The following is a 17,549-nucleotide window of genomic DNA, read 5'->3' as shown; positions in this document are numbered from 1 at the left end:
CAAATCATAAGAAGTATGGACCCCAATGCGCCGTGTTTCTTCTAGATTGTAATTCTTATTCGTAAAAATGCAAGAGCGATCAATATATGATGAAAATGTTCATCGATTTTAAATATAATGTTCTAGAATCATATGCATTAATATACACTTTTATTTAATATGGTATGCCTGTTCTATTGTACATGGGACACCGGGTAATTTTTGCCCTGCATCCGCCCCTGACTACAAGACCTAGTCACCACTCACCATGGCCGTCTCGAGGTCATCGTCTCACAATTTCAAACACCAGAATTCAAATTCACATATATTTTTCAAACATATAAATGGCATGTCCGCTGTTCACATTGTTGCTTAAGTTAAGCAACACTGGGCATGGCCTTCCCCTATGAACTGAATTAGTGCAATACAAGAAGAAGGGGATGCAATGCACATTTTCTTCAGTGCATCTTTTGTGTACTGTTATAAAACAATAGAAATTAAATGCAGCAGAGTATGGTGGCAGATATTTTGATTGTTTTGCAGGGTGTCGGTGCTGCCCAAAGCAGATGAGATCTAACTGCCAAGGCCATGCTGGATGAACAATACTCTGCTGGAGTAGTAGTAGTGCTGTAACAGACAAGAAATAGGCGACTGGGCGCCGAAGGCCTCTGGTGGTAGGCGAATGGGATCCGGTGGCCGGAGTGCTAGGTCAGGGGGAGGCGATCTGCAACGGGCGGCGGGGGAGCTCTGGCTTCCGTGCGCGGGGGTGGCAGGTGCTGGCGGAGACGGCAGGCTCCCGTGCGCGGTGGAAAGCAGAGGCAGGCGGAGGTGCTTCAGCGTCCGGTGAAGCAGGGGATAGCGGCGGGAGGAGGGCGGAGGCGGCCGGCGCCGCGCCGAGGGAGGGGGTGTTGAGGGGCGGGAGCGGCGAAATTTCCCATGTGTGGAGGACCCGTGGAAAGGGGTGATTTTTAGGGCAACCTTAACTGATCCTTTAAAAAAGTTTAATTCCTTAGAAATGTTTATTTTGAGAAGTTAATCACCTCTAGCCGATCTCGTAGTCGAGTTTTTTTTAACACATTACAGACGCAAGCGCTCATATAAACGTGCATACACTCATCCCTATGAACGCACACATGCACACCCTACCCCTATGAGCACTTCCGAGAGACTGGGCCGACATATCATCTTGAGATTTTACGAAGTCACCGTAGACGCCTCGTAGTCGACGGGGGCATCTTCTCCCGCTGAAAGCATATTGTCGAAATCCTGAAATAAATTCACTATCCACCTAATCATTCCAACCAAGTATTTTAACTACTTAAAATTCTGAGGAGTTAAACTTAAAAAATTTGGGCCACTTTCTCATTTTTAACAAGACGCCACAAGTTTTCATGAAGAAAAATCATTTCCTCTGCCCGTATGACGCCTCCTCTTCGCGTCTGCCGTTGTTAGACCCATGCCACAGGCCACCCTCGTCCTGGTGACCGAGAAAATAGAAACTCCCCCTCCCAACCACCCCGCACCTTCGGCCACCCTCATTGGCACTGGAATCCTGGTGATGGCGACGAATTTTGTGACCTGCTCGGAGCGGCACAGGCGACAATGGAGATTGGCGAGCTCACGCTCGAGGGTTTCAATGTGTTGCCCCATGGCCTCCATGGATGTGCAGATGTGTGTGTACTGGCGCAACATTGCATCTTGTTGGAGGATGTCGATGAGCGTCATGCTAGGGGGCATGCCCTGCAGTCAAGGGGATGTTCAGGTCAGGGCCTAAGCTGTCCACCATCGCAGGTCAGACCGGGGAGGTAGTTGAGGCCTCTGGGACGCGATGTGAGGCCAACTCCAACGGGCCAATCCAAACGGACGGATTTTTTTTTGCATTTTGTCTGTTTGGTTAGCGAAACGGAGGCATCCGACCACATAGCTGCCCTCCCGGGGTCGCAGCACCCAACAGGACGGCCCATTTGGCCTGCCCCCTCTATTTTTTCTTCTTCCAATAATCAATATTTGACATCTTATCATCAAACATAGCATATATATTTAGCAAAATATAGCACCTTTTGCATAGTATTATATGCCATGCCTGCATACAACATTGCGCCAAAAGAATCCCATGAGTCTCACGCGTGCCCATAGTTCATGAAAAACAAACAATATAATCAAGCATCTCGCTCCGTCATGAGCTTTTGCTTCCCCTCAAACCAAGCTCTTTCTGGGGTCATCTTGTTCAAGCCAACCCCCATGATCTCCACTTCCTTGGTGTCCGTGGCGGTCAACGTTGTTGACATGTGCGGCAATTCCAGTAGCCTGGGCAAGCAGGCCACCGACGAACCCGTGCGGGTTGCAATAGCAGCGGTGGCGAGAAGGACCGGTTCATGGTACCCTGGCATGAGTAGGGGTGGGTGTTTGGTTTATATGGTTAATTCATTTGGCTTAGTAGGGTTTCTAGAGATTTGGTTTATGTAAAATAACAACCGAAATAATCACACTAAAAATTGCCACCGAACCTTATTAAACGAAATTTATTGGTTCAGTTTGTTTGGTTAACCGCAAAACCGAAATATGTGTGCACCATCAAAAGCAGCGTATCATCTAACGTTTTGTTAAACTCTGTACAGGCATAGCCACCAATCCATCTAAAAAAATGTAGTTGCCAATTAGTATTTGCATGCAATCGAGATCCTATAAATCGTGCTTGTGCTTGCTTGAATCTATGTACAATTGCACACTAGCTAGCTAGAGACTTAGACTAATCAGCTAGCCTGTTGTGCTTGCGCAGGAGAGAAATGAGAGTACCAGACTCACAATTCGGTTACTTCAGTACGGTTTTTGTCAATTGAAAATCAACTTTGAAAAGAACAACAAATTGTGTCTATTTTTTAAACCGAACTGAATAACCAAAAACCGATTAAGCCTATATTTCGGTTAACGGTTCAATTCGGTTTTGGTTTGAAAGTGCTCACTCCTAAGCATGAGGAGTGTGCACTAGTAGAAAAAAGAGTCATTTGTCCCGGTTCATAAGGCCCATCTGTCCCGGTTAGGGAACTGGGACTAAAGGGTCGTTACTAATGGCTAGGCCTTTAGTCTCGGTTCTTACACGAACCGGGACAGATGGGCCTCCACGTGGCCGGTAATGCGAGCCCAGGCAGGTGGCCCTTTAGTTCTGGTTGGTGGCACCAACCGGGACCAATAGGCATCCACGCGTCAGCTGTTCAGGGGTTAGGATTTTTGTTTTTTTTTCTGAAAGGGGGGTAGATTTGGGGTTTTTGTATGGTTAATTAAGGTGTTTCATATATTGTGTTAGGTAGCTAATTAATTAATAAAGAGAAGTGTCCTCTCTTATCTCCGTGCTTGGTGGACGCTACATACTGTATGTATAGAGAGGTCCTTGACACGCTAGCTAGTAAGAAAATGAAGGAAACCATTAAGTACAGAAGTTCGTCATGCATACCGAGAGAAGTGATCGACCCCTCCTTCTCCGAGAAATTGGTCGAACAACAAGTTCTCGTATTATCTATCGGACGCTACTGGCTACATACATATACAATATATAAGATCTCTTACAATCACCTAGCATCTGAAATCAAGTTCCACATGGTATTCTCCGGCTTTATGGATGACGTGGTCAAGAAAGAATCCCACTAATTCCTCTTGAATTGCTTTCGTGCAATCTTCTGGTAGGAATTCATTCCGCATCTCCCACGTCTAATTTGAAGAAGGGGGTTAATACATATATATGAATGAAACTCAACAGAAATGATGGTGTAATAAAATGGAATTGTGAATATTATTGCTTACACACATCAAATTATCTTTTAGAGTAGCCCCGCTTATCTTTGCAAGTCGCGTTGTAGATGAACTCGCACACGTAGTGTCCATAGTAATCATTCCCTTGTTCATGTCACAAGCACTTTACGAGAAATAGATGTCAATCAAACTGATAATGAAGCATTATAAATGGCTTTGCTTTCACCGGATCTACCTTCTCCTCCGGAGGTGGATGTCTCTTTGCTTTCATCCCTTCAAAGAAGTCCTTCAATTCTTTTTCCACGATCTTCTTGTTTTCTTCCACGGTCCTCGCGGAAGCACTATGTTTCTCGTACACGCATAGGTTGTGTTTTTCCCTTTAAGAAGCACAATTGTGATTCTCGTGGAAGCACAAACTGTGCTTCTGACGGAAGCATTGGTTGTGCTTGTCGTGGAAGTAAATATGTGCTTCTTCCGGAGACACTGGCTGTGCTTCTTGCAGAAGCAAATTTGTGCTTCCACGAGAAACATAATGGTACCTACCTTTTGTTACTACGACACCCTGTAGATGGATGTCAATAAAGTTGTTCTTCCAAAAGATGGATCGACACGTGCCCCAACAGCCTCTACCTAACCGCCTACGCGCCTGCCACCTGTTGGTAGACTCCTGAGAAGCAGGTGCGGCGAAGCAGTGGAGGGATCTTGGGCTTGCCGGCCTTGAGCTTGCTAGCGACGTGGAGAAACACAATGCCAGGAAAGGTAGCTTCCCGGCAGCCTGGGTCTTGATCTTGAGATGATCTTCTCTGCCCGGAGATCTTCTTTACAGTATTATTTACCATGACTTGTGCATCTTGGGATAGATCTACCTTCTGCCATGTCCTTCCCGGCACAGAAGCTGCATCTTGCCGGTGCGTAGTCAGGGGTATGAACACGCATTGTTCAGTACACCGATAAGGAGCTCTTTTTTTAAAGAAGCATGGCTATGTTTTGTCAAAAATGAAACAAATTTTTCTCCAAAACCAAGGAGAACCAGGCAAAAACTGAAATGCCAAAAACCCCCATCTAAAATCCAAAAACGCATGCAAAAAACTCAGAGGGGGCACCCAGCACATGATACGTGATGGCGTCCGGATGCATTATTTGACGCGCTCTAAGGCCAAAAAAAATTGATTCTTAGGGGAGCCCCAAAGGATGACCTTTGGTTAGTTGCTCCTTAGAAACAGAAACCAAACTCGAATGGGGAAACCATAACAAAAATTGAAAAGGGAGAAACAACAAACATGAAAAGGTATGGTGAAACAGATAATTGCTAACCGGAAACGTGCCCCCTACACGTTTGGGCAACTTGCATAATATAGGATTAGCCTGGTTTAATGTCCACAGAATGATCCCCCCCAGCAACTTGCAAAATATAGGATTAGCCTGGTTTAACGTCCACAGAATGATCCACCGGCACCAAAGCAACGTCAAGTTACTTCGCAAGACCAAACCGACGAAGATTTCTTCACGACCGTGCATAAGAATGGACGGATACGGATTGAAAGCATCTGTCGATGTGCCTTACTGACAACTCAAGGTTTCTTCACGACCTAATTATCACACGCCGACGTTGAGGACCAGATGCAGGACATGAACACTTGTCGTACGATTCAAGGGACGGGTCTGCGCCTACATGCATACTATACATATATCTCTTGATTGCCACACAAGCCATGGCTTGGCTGCACGGCCAGGCACTTTTGCACGCTAGGTGCTTCATTGAACCAATCAGGGTGGCCTTGCTTAATCCTCTAGCGACGTACGTACGAATTGACCGCAGTGAAGACTATATAAACAAACGATCGTCAGATCACCACAGCAGCTCACAACCGTCAGCAACAGATCAATATAGACACACTGAACAAACGCTTCCATTAATTTAGGCCACAAGTTCATCAAACTTCAAGAGCTAGCGGCCGATATGGCTCCAGCTCGATTTGTTGCAGGCATGCTGCTGGCGGCGATCGGCTGTGTGCTCTCTGTGGCCGCGGACAACCCGACCACGCCATCCCCGCAACCCTTCGTCTGGCAGAAGGCGCATGCAACGTTCTACGGCGGCGCTGACGCCTCTGACACAATGGGTAATCAACTAATCATTCAACTCACGCCTGTACATCTATCTACTGCGTGCATGCCCGGTCGATCTTGTTCTTCTGTGTATTAACACTTGCGATGGGTTCTATATATTGCATATTGCAGGTGGCGCATGCGGGTATGGTAACCTCTTCTCTGAAGGGTACGGGACACGCACGGCGGCTCTGAGCACCGTGTTGTTCAATGATGGCGCCGCATGCGGGCAGTGCTACAAGATCGCATGCGACCGAAAGCGCGCGGATCCCTTGTTTTGCAAGCCTGGTGTGACGGTCACCGTCACGGCCACAAACTTCTGCCCGCCCAACGATGCCCTCCCCAATGACAACGGCGGCTGGTGCAACCCACCGCGGCCGCATTTCGACATGGCCCAGCCGGCCTGGGAGAAGATTGGTGTTTATAAAGGTGGCATCATCCCCATCATGTACCAGAGGTATATATGCTTCTTACAAGTTCAAAAGTTAGTTCAGAGTCATCATAGCCACATAACTGCCATACACATGCAGAGTTCCGTGCGTGAAGCGGGGTGGCGTGAGGTTCGTAATCAATGGTCACGAGTACTTCAATCTTGTGCTTGTGAGCAATGTTGCTGCAGCTGGCTCGATCAAGTCCATGGATGTCAAGACCTCTGATTCCGACGAGTGGATGCCTATGGCACGCAATTGGGGTGCTAACTGGCACTCGCTTGCGAACCTCACCGGCAAGATGCTCTCCTTCAGACTAACCAACAGTGATGGACACACACTTGTGTTCAATGATGTTGTGCCAAAGGGATGGAACTTTGGGCAATCATTTGCTAGCAAATTGCAATTCTAGTGAGAAATGTCTGCCAAGTGATGGATTTGTGGTAATTATGCTGCGTAAAATGCAAGTTGTGTAATGTTGTGTTGCTTGTATCACTGATTTAATTTTACAATTCAATTTGTTCATACTCACTGTGTAATTCGTCTGGTGTATCTAAGATCATGTTCATTCCATCAATTGTGTATTCTTCAAATTAACTTCTATGATGCATTCTGTGAATAGATTATGTCATTCTAGTGCTATGCATAGTAACTCACGCTTATAAGAAAGAAACACTATTCGAATCGAAACTCAAGTTTGTGTTGTTGAATGGTCGCAAGTTGGGCAAAACTGCACAACTGAAAATTCTAAGAAATGAGTTGTTGATTCTAGTGCCAACAATGTGTTCTAAGGGCGTCTGGTTATGAATAACATGACTATGAACACGATTAATACGGTAGACATCAGTACGGCATGGCTCATCCAAAAACTTGAGAGGCATAGATGCATGGGATAGAAGGGAGAGGCCAACCTCCATGAGTCCATGGCGTCAGCGAGGCAATGCTCGATGGACTCTTGCACACATGCGGTAGCCGACTCGGCGTGTTTCCCCTTCTCTCGCGCGCTAGTGTGCACCTCAAGTAACTAGCTTCCACTCCGCTTCCTTTTTCAAAACCCTTTCTAGCTGCCGCCCGGGAAGCGTTACGCTTGGGCCTGACACTCTGGCCACTCGTCGTACACTACTGGAACCCTCCCTATGTACAGGGCATAGCACTTCTTCGCCATCGATGGTCTATGTCTCTCTCAGAGATGCATCATCATCAGGCGAATTCAAAGAGAATATGCAACATAATATACTTGAGCAACACCAAGAGAAAGTGTTAGTAAATAGAAGCAACAAATAGTAAACACAATTAACAATATTCATTGCACCCAAACTAATTAATTAGAGCGCTACGCCGGTTGAGGAGGACCGTTTAAACTTGAAAGTTTTGTCATATAGAAATTCAAAGTTTTGTCGATTACATAAAGTACATGTTCAACCGACACATCATCATTGTCATCGTCAATCACTAGAATTTCCATCCTACCATATCTGGGAGTATACACCATAGCGTCATGAAAGGTGTCATGTCCAGACGTTGTAGGCCTGTGCGACTTCAGACGTCGGCCCGCAATACAAGGCCATTGTGGAACATCCCATTTTCTTCGACGACGCCTTTCATGATGATTGTTGCAATGTCCTGCTGGATGCAAAATCTTCTAACTTGGTGATAACAAGTGTACATATTTCAACCTTGAATGCCTTCAGATTAGTTATGCTCTTTCACAACAGCAAGAAGATTGCACATAAAGCAACTACCTGGACGCAAGGGAAGAAAGCAAGGAGAGGAGGAGAGCAATACCTCGGTTGCCGTCAGCAGCCGGGTCCTCGGTGGCAACCGATCAAAATTTCCTCCGGTCCCCATCCTATACCACCAAACCTCTGTCGGCTCCGGATTCGGCGACAGACCATGAACCAAAACCTGCATAGATGTGAGAGCCATGGGACTAAACCCACCATGAAGGAGGATCAAGAAGCATCCATCGTAGATCTCGAGGCGCCGAATCTAACGACCCGGGGTAGTCAGCGACGGCCGGCGGCGTTCAAGCACAAGACCCAGAATAGGATCCGATTTGAACCCGACAGCACCCGCGACCACTGATCTTCCCCACCACGCCGCGAGCAGGCAGCCACAGCCGCACCGCGCACGACGTCGCCAAAAAACCCGCCTGCCGCGCCGCCCGACCCCATGCTAGCTAGGCGCCCCGCCCGATAGGGCTTCCCCGCGCCAACCGTGACGAACAACGGGGAGAGACGCCCCGCCGCCGCCCAGCCGCCCAAGCTTTTCCCGGCAGCGCTACGGACGACGGTGAGGAGAGGTGGAGGTGGAGGAGGGCCGAAATGACGTCGGCTAGGGTTCCCCCTGGTCGCCACGGGGGAGACACAAGGGGGACGAGGGGCCTGAAACATGGGGAGATGCGACGGGAGTAGAGCACTTGCGTGGAGCTGGGCTGAAATCACTAGCTTCTCGATTACACTTATATTAGGTAAACGAAGGTACACATCAACTCGCCAGCTTCTCTACACGCATCGACACTGGCGGGAGGCAGCAGGACGGATCGTCAATAAGGTTATTGAGTTTGGTTGGAAGTATAAACATACATGTGGATGCGCTCTTGGGGGGGGGGGGGGGCAGTTGGCGTTGGTCAGCGTTAGCGTCAGCCACTTGGCATTCGGGAATCACCTTCTTCTTCTGCTCCAGGCTGCCACACAAACACGGGAGAGTATCCTGTGATACCAGGACAGCGGTGTTCCTATGATACGGGCTTCCGGGCCGTTGGATCCAAGATCCAACGGTATTTAAGGACCTGTCGTAGCTGATGTACTTGTGCGCATTTTTTGGACTTCTTGAGGACATTTTGCAAAAATGTTCATTATCTCATGGGAGCCCTTGGATCTGAGATTCAATGAGCGGGCTCGTACGGGAGCACCTGAGCTTAGGTGCTCCCGGAGCACCAGATATTTTCCCGCACACACACTCAATGAAGTTACATCACCAGCAAAAGCGCCAAAGCGAAAAGAAATTTAAACATCAAGACAAGATGAAATCTAAGTGGTCACAAAGTTCAAGAAAAATATATAACCTGCCATCATCCTGCAAACCATCAGTCTCACCATAAATTGCAATCTTTCCCTCCAATTTAACAAGCGATGTAGTCAGTCAGGTATAAGACATTGTCTAGACTCTGGACAGTGTGAAATTCCAATCTTTCACTACACATATACTTGCTTGGTGTTCGTCAGCGTCAGGTATAAAAAACAATTCCAGTGCACAAGACATTGGACTAAGGTAAAACAAATCAAGCAAGACCTCCCGACGTGCCGAGACCCCAATAGGAGCCGCGCGTATCTCGTTATCAGACTACGGTTGGATAAGTCAGCCTATGAGTAAAATCAGTCTTCGAGTTGCCCCGCAGTGAACCCGTAGTTTGCCCGTTTTAAACCAACACCATCAGCATTGGCCCACCTGCTTATGTGAAATTAAGAATCCGCACGGACGTGACATCCTATGCTAATTATTTATTTATTAGTATTATTATGTTGGCAAATTGTAGAACCAAAGAAGTAGCATTGTTATTATGATTAAAGAAGAAGAAAATGAAATAAGTACCAATTCAAATTAATGAACTTTTCTAAAAAAATAAATTAGTTGTTTTGGTATTACCCTTTAAGAAAAAAAGAAAAGTGAAAAAAGGTAAAACAAGATCAAAATAAGAAGGTTTTCTACGGAAGAATGATCAGTGGCATTGGTATTACTCTTTAAGAAGAAATAAAATGAAAAACAAATTCTAAAATAAGCAATGATAAAATTTCCACACAATATACACAAAAATATGCTCTTTAAAAAATATGCAAGAATAAGCATATAACAATGGTTTTTTTGCAAAAAAAATGTTACTAAGGATGAATGAATTATTGGCATTGGCATTAGCTTTCAAGAAGAAAGGAAATAAAATAATAACTAGATAAAATATCAAAACAATGAAGTTTTATAAGGAACAATGAATTAGTGGCATGTTATTTTACTTTAAAAAAAATAAGTAATAATAAAAGCACATGACTTTTTCACTGAAATTATATTTTATATAGTATGCAAAGATTAATCACATAGCAGTGCAATTTTCACATATATTTTGTATTATTTGCGAATATACATTTACACTCACCCAACATCCCCAAAATACCCACACAAGCGGACTAATAAAGGAAAAGAATGAACAAAAGCAAAAACACACAAAAACATTAAAAATAATCGGATAGAGGGGAGGGCTGAGTCACAGTGGTAATGGGCTTTAGCCCATTAATGAATTGACTGACCCAAATATATACCCAGTAAAAAGAACGAGCCCCAAAACAGGAAGGAAAAAGGAAGTACGAATCTCAAAGCAGAAATGAACGGACAAAAAATGACTGACAAAAAAATAATCTCTTTTCAAGCACCTGGCATATAGCTAAATTGTTTCGACTATTATCCGAAAATAACTTCTTTGTTTTCGATTGACACAACAACGTTGCATTCCCACAGTTTGCTTTTCACTCAAACTTTTAAATAACTAGCAAGATGCCCGTGCGTTGCACGGAACATCGTATACGAGTAGTTTATCTTGTGAGAGAAAAGGATGAACAGATTAATGCCACTACATGCCGTATAGACAGATATGAGTATCTTTTTGCCAAATTGACATAGTTTTCTTCCTATCTGTCAGATATAAATCGGACGGCCTATATTGCAGGATGGCAAGCATACCATCATCACCAACTCTGTTTTTTTATAAAAGTAGAGATGTACAGATTGGTGCCACTACATGCTGTATAGACAAAAGTTTGCAGGGCCGGCCCTAAGCCATGGCGAGGAGTGCAGCCGCCTAGGGCCCAGCATGTCCAGGGGCCCACCATACTCTCTGTGCACATGTATTGATACATTTGAAGGGAAAAAATAAACTAAGGTAGCACTCGCAGCCCATTAAGGACGGTGGAGCCAGCCATGAGAATTAATCCTAATTGTTTCGTTTTGTGTGAGACAGCGCCGCCGGTTTGTTCTTCTTCCCGTCCAATCTTCTCCCTCTCCCAATTAATTGCACCAAGTTCCCAGGAGTTGGGCCCCAAGCGACGCTCATGAATAGATTTTCAGTTATATCATCTCCTTAATTTATTTTCCAGTGAGTTTTATACTAGTAGTAGATCGAATAGTAGATAGGTTCTTCTGTAAGTACCCACGGCGACAAGGCCCTCGTGGTGACCTCCTTGGCACCGGCGACGAGCTGAAGATGCACCACATTCGGCTTGCCGCTAAGGCGTTGACACCAGCACCGGTCCACAGGTAAATTGTTCATCCTATGGATTGTCCTTCTTTTCTTGTTTATTGCGAATTATGTGATGATTCTCTTGCATGAAATTCTCACACAAGTAATTGTTTCATGTTAAAGATGATCGACCATCACCACATTACCACATGACGATGACGATTAGATGTTGCTAGGATTTATCTTGTGACATTTCTCTACTGTTCTTGTATGGAAGGTGTTTGTGTTTTTGTTCGAATTTCAAATTGCTACTTCTAGATAGATCATAAAATATTTGTTTAAAATTACTGTTGTGTCATACGGATAGTTTGAACGGACTTGCGGCTACGACGTGCATCAGCGAAGCGAACATGAAGACGTAAGGTGTGACCGTAGGGCCCATTGTACCATCTTCGCACTAGGGCCTCCGAGATGCTAGGGCCGGCCCTGGAAGTTTGCAAGGAGTGCCTAAGAAAATATCAGGTGATACCAATCTTCAAATGCTACCATGCTACCAACCTACAAAATTGAAATGTAAACGTTTCAAATGCTACCATTCTGAATTTTTTAGCGGTTGTCGACATATGTGTTGTAAACAGCCATGATTTGTTTTCAGAATATTTTTACATGTTTAAATTTGAATTTTGTAAGTTGGCCCGGAGTACTTGTACTACGAAAGTTCACTGCTTGCAGTAGATGCCGGATATCAAACTTGATGATAAATGTGATTTTCTCGAAAAGGAGCAAGGCGCCTCGCCGACTGTGAGCTGCATGCCATTAGTGCATTGCGGTATGCATGTACGGGTTGGTGGCTTGGTACAACCTGCAACAAGAAGCTGGAGCCTATATATATGTGCTCCATCTTCCCATGTGACCTGCCACCCAGAGCCATACCCCAGTCTTGTATCGCCAGATGGAGAAGACAATCGCCGAACCGGAGCAGCAGCTTCACGGCGGCAGCAGCTCTGCCGCCCCCAAGGTGATCGTCGTCGACTGTCGACTCGGAGGCTCTCGATTGCCCCGGATGCCTTCGCCCCCTCGTATCTCCGGTGTTCCAGGTACTAACTAGTCCATGCTACAAGTGGACTAATAATGTTAGTCTCAAGCAAGATCTCTTGTTTGAATCTATAACGTGCGGCCGGTGCAGTGCGCAGCTGGGCATGTCTTGTGCTCGACGTGCCACGACAGCCTCTCGGACAAGGACAAATGCGCTTCGTGCTTCATCAAAACCGGCTACACCCGCTGCTCCATTCCCACGCGGTACAGCCGCTGCTTGCCCCTCGAGCGCGTCCTGCGATCCGTCCGTGTTGCCTGCCCCAACGCTTTCTATGTGTGCACTGCCGGGAAGATGCTCTACCACGAGTAGGATGAACACGAGAAGACGTGCCCCATCAGCATAACTGACTCCGGCATCCTCCCACGAGGGATTGTGAAGATAGGCCCTTTCGGCGGCTGCGGTGGCAACGAGAAAGACATGGACGTGCGCGGCGTTTGCCATATCGTTAAGCTGGTTGTGTGGCACCGTAGCGATGTGTTGGACGCCATGTCGGTGTCGTACGACCGGGACGGCCGGGAGGAGGAGACCGAGCAGTGGGGTTCCCCTGCAGGAGAACCCTCAGAGGTATATATCCTACAGTACATTTTTTTGTCGTCTTTTTTCAGATAATCTTATATTTGTAACAGCTGGTAAACTTGCACGTACGCAATAATGAAGATGATTCATCTTGTTGTTTTGTATGCCTACTAGATTTGTTTGGAGGCGGACGAGTACCTCACCGGCGTGGAAGGGCACGTAGACTATTCCGGTCACGGGCTCATTGTGAAATCACTCACTTTTGTCGGCAACCGGCGCACTTTTGGACCTTATGGGGAGAAGCAGGGTGCTGCCTTCGAGCTCCTTGCAGCGGGCGGAAAGATAATCGGCTTCCATGGGCGTTCAAATTCATATGTTAACGCACTTGGCACCTACGTCAAGATGTACTCATAATCATTGCTCTAGCCTCTCGATCCTTCTGCATGAACAAATTAGGACGAGAGTCGTGACCAAACTTTGTATGCACCGTTGTATTTGGACAATCTGTACGCATCGGCCAGACATCTGGTTCTTCTCTTGGTGATTTCATCATCTATTTTAACTGGCAAACTGTTGCGGGGGCACCATACTATTTTAATCATGTACTACTAGTACTATCAAACAACTCTTAATGACATGCAAAATATGTGATATATTTTCCTCTATTTTCCTCAACCTCCCCTGTATGCTCAATCATCGCAAGGATGGAATGGCCACAGCCGAATAGCGCTAGGATGGCTGCAATGTGCGAGTCGGACAAGGGGCGCTCGAACAACTCCATGTACGCCTGCACGATTTCGCCCGAAATAACCTCGCCTTCATGTGCCAGGCACAACTTGCGGATTAACACCGCCTGCTGCTTTGATGCTGCTGATCCCCGTCCCGTGCCCTTGGCCAGGCGAGAGCTACGCCTTGGGTTGGTAACCAGGACTCTTATTTGGCGCGTTCGCTTTTTCTGTGCATGAGGGGTCTGTCGCTTCGATCTAGATAAAACTGCTGCTAGCCCCTGGTTGACTCCATCGCAAAACTCTTGCATATGTGAGCAGCACTGCACATTGGGCTTTCCTGAAACCATGGAGGAGGTTTGGAATGGAGTGCCGGCGGAGGGTACCCGTACGTCGTGCAAGATGCCAAACCAAGGGCAGCGGCAAAGAGGCTACAAAGTTGGAGTGATCCGTGGATAGGTAATATCAAAATGCAAATAGCGATTGCTATGAAGGTCATAGGCTACTTGACTTGGCCATGGGCCAGCATTCAGCGGAGAGCCCACTCCATGCCAAAAGGCCGGACTGAAAGGTGGAGGCATACTCTTCCTTATAAGCTGGTCTTGGCCTCCTCGTGTAGTCGAGGTGTGAATAAAACGAGCCAGCCTCCACCCGTGGACAGCAGCCCTAACATGCATGCAACCATTTTATTAATTATTCATAAAGACCTTACAAAGTAATACTCCTGAAGCCACCATTCAGTCAACACCTGTTGCTACTCCTATCCCTTTGATGAAGGGGTGCCGAATGTCTGAGCCTAATACCAAATAGACATCGCACCAAAGCCTAACATCTAACGTCAAATGCCCCAGCCTAGCCACATACCGGGACTAGGTACACACCGGTCCGGCGCACTCACAACGGGCACCACATGCGCACCTTGCAAGGCTTGACACCACCGTCTTCCATCGATCCATCTTTAGAGCGGAAACTGATGCATCGACCGTGTCAGGCCTCTCTCCCATCGACGCCACCACGACGCCAGACAGCGTCGTCCTCCTGCGCAAGTCCATCCCCGCACACCGGACGCCAAATCTGCACTGCGCCACACCGTCGAGATCCGTCATCATCAATGTGTAGGATGAAACACCGCTCCACCAAAGTTGCGGTTCAATCGTCCCTCGAGCCTGTGCACACCTCCAAGAACGACGCCCCTAGAGGGAAACGACACAAGAGCGCCGCCATTTTCCAATCTAATGATCTAGGGTTTCCCTCGGATGTAGCAGATGTTGGCTAGAACTTCTCCACGGCGATGCCTCCAAGAATGGAGCGACACTGAAGAGCGCCACCATCGCCAGTCCTGGCATCTAGCTGAGAGCAGGTTTTCACCCAGATCTGTTCGAAAAACTCCATCCAGTTTTTTGTGCATGGATCGCCACCTTCTACGCCAGGGACCGGACCAAAAGGACCCAGCCACCGCCTGACTGGCCACGGCACCACCATGGTGCCACAGCAGCACTGTGGTGCCACAGCAGCACTGTGGTGCCACAACAGTCGGTTACGTCAGGCCCATCGCGCCAGCCTGCCGCCGTGCACTAGATCCGTCTACCCGCCTAAGCCCATCTGGGGCCGGCGAGATCCGAGGTTCAGGCCACCGCCACAGGTGCGCCTCCACCGTGGGAGGCCGCGCTGCCGTTGTCGCTGCCGCCACATCCGCCACCGGGATCCCGCCGCACCGCGCCGCCGTATCGCTGGAGTGTCCATGTCGCCGATGCCAGATGGAGACACCACCACGAGCGAGGGACAAGACACCGCCGCCTCCTTCACAACCCACTGCCCGGGCTTCGCCGGCGTAAACTCGGGCGGCGGCGGGAGGGAGAGATCGGGCAAGGAGGCCTAGGGCGCGGCTGCATGATTTCCCATGTGTCGCCAGGGGCTGTCAATGCAGGGGTCGACCCACCTAAGCCCATTTGGGCCCAGCGATATCCGAGGTTCAGGCCACCGCCACAGGGGCGCCTCTGCCGCGGGAGGCCATGCTGCCGCTTTCACCGCCGCCACATCCGCCGCCGGGATCCCGCCGCACCGCGGCGCCGAATCACCGGAGTGACCATGTCGCCGATGCCAGATGGAGACACCATCGCGAGCGAGGGAGAAGTCCCCGCCGCCGCAGTCACAACCCATAGCCCGGGCTTCGCCGACGTGAACTCGGGCGGCGGCGGGAAGGAGAGATCGGGGCAAGGTGGCCTAGGGCGTGGCGACACGATCTCCCCCGTGTCGCCAAGGGCTTGCGACGCAGGGGTCGGGTTAAAAATGGGGTCAAAGTGCCGGTAGTATTGTTTATGCGGTGATGCTAACACGAAGTTCTTCCATAGCCACGCCAAGCACCGCTATAGGAAGAATACACTGACCACTTTGCAGCATGAGGGGAGCATCCTCTCAAGCCAGGAAAAAATTGAGGAGGCAGTGGACACATACTATGATAACATATTTGGCTTGGCTCCGGAACATGCGCACACAATCAACATGGAGGCGCTTGGGATTCTTACGTTCAATCTTGCGCATCTAGATGCACCGTTCTCAGTGGACGAGGTGGAGAAGGGGATCAAGGACATGCCCAAAGATAAAGCGACGGGACCGGATGGCTTTACCGGCAGATTCTATGCCGTTTGCTGGCATATAATCAAAGTGGACTTCATGCATGCTTTCAAGCTATTTTACCATTGACATATGGCAGATGCCGACAATCAATAGAGCAATCATCTCTTTGCTGCCTAAGAAGGACGGGGCGGTCGAGTTCCGGGATTTTAGGCCTGTGAGCCTAGTGCATGGCGCGATCAAAATATTTGACATGGTCCTATCAACAAGGTTGGCGGAAGAGCTCCCAAGGGTTGTGGGGATCCACGAGAATGCGTCTGTGAAGGGACGGTCACTGCATGATAATTTCATGCTCGTCCAATGCATGGCACGACGATTCACGCGATGAAGGAGATAGCCTTTCTACTTAAGCTAGATATTACAAAGGCCTTCGACTCCGTATAATGGCCATTCCTCCTTGAAGTTCTTCATCGTTTGGGCTTTGGAAGTAAGTGGGGGTCGTGGATTTGTGGGCTGCCAGCAAGATCGTCAACTCTGATCATGGTTAATGCAGGGCCGGCCCTGGGGAGGGGCAGGGGGGGGGGGGCGGCCGCCCCGGGCCCCCAAAATCCAGGGGGGCCCCGATAGTTGGCTATAGGCCTATGGCTCATACTAGGCAGACGCGCTCCAGGGAGCGGCAGCTCGATCTTCCGATCCCAGCGATTGAGTGTTTGATAGCAGCGATCAGCGGAATTTCCTTTCACATAAAAAAAAGAGCGATCAATTAGCTGCATGGGCGATTTCCTTCCTATTCTGTTCGACCATTCCATCAGGCAGAGTCACGCAACGATTCCAGGTCCCAGCCTAGCTGCTGGCAGCCGACGCCGCCGTGCATGCACGCACGCACTCCCGCCTGGGTGCCTCGCCGCCCCCAACCCTCTGGTAATTTCCTTCCTAATTTGTGTATATTCGCTGCTGATTTCAATTCCGGGCCCTGTTTGGCATTTGCTCAACTATTTTCTTCTCAATCTTATGCAGACTCTAGGCGCTGTGCAGACCCCTGTGTATTGTATACGCACATGCACTGAAGTTTGATCATCACTCCGTCAGGTATTGAGGTATATTCATATAATATTGATACAAAAAAAAATCCTTTGATGCATAGCCGGCAC

General features: G+C 48.1%; 1 protein-coding gene and 1 pseudogene across 1 annotated transcript; both read left to right on the top strand.

Moving 5' to 3' along the window:
- The first annotated feature begins 5,588 nt into the window (after positions 1-5,588).
- LOC125547657 (expansin-A24-like) lies at positions 5,589-6,879 on the top strand. The gene is made up of 3 exons (XM_048711467.2): positions 5,589-5,846; positions 5,965-6,289; positions 6,363-6,879. The coding sequence occupies exons 1-3, from the start codon at positions 5,687-5,689 to the stop codon at positions 6,670-6,672; spliced, it is 795 nt and encodes a 264-aa protein (XP_048567424.2). The 5' UTR covers positions 5,589-5,686; the 3' UTR covers positions 6,673-6,879.
- A 5,630-nt stretch (positions 6,880-12,509) lies between these two features.
- Positions 12,510-13,581, top strand: LOC147977894 (protein GOS9-like; annotated as a pseudogene).
- Positions 13,582-17,549: the final 3,968 nt, after the last annotated feature.

The sequence above is a fragment of the Triticum urartu genome, chromosome 3A (assembly GCF_056163025.1).
Source record: "Triticum urartu cultivar PI428250 chromosome 3A, HENAU_Tu73, whole genome shotgun sequence".
NCBI classification, from domain to species: Eukaryota; Viridiplantae; Streptophyta; class Magnoliopsida; order Poales; family Poaceae; genus Triticum; species Triticum urartu.
This window is presented reverse-complemented; position numbering and strand designations above follow the sequence as displayed.

Coding starts and splice junctions, on each gene's coding strand:
- LOC125547657 (XM_048711467.2), top strand. CDS start 5,687: ATGGCTCCAGCTCGATTTGTTGCAGGCATGCTGCTGGCGGCGATCGGC. Junction 5,847..5,964: donor TGACGCCTCTGACACAATGG/GTAATCAACTAA, acceptor TGCATATTGCAG/GTGGCGCATGCGGGTATGGT. Junction 6,290..6,362: donor ATCCCCATCATGTACCAGAG/GTATATATGCTT, acceptor ATACACATGCAG/AGTTCCGTGCGTGAAGCGGG.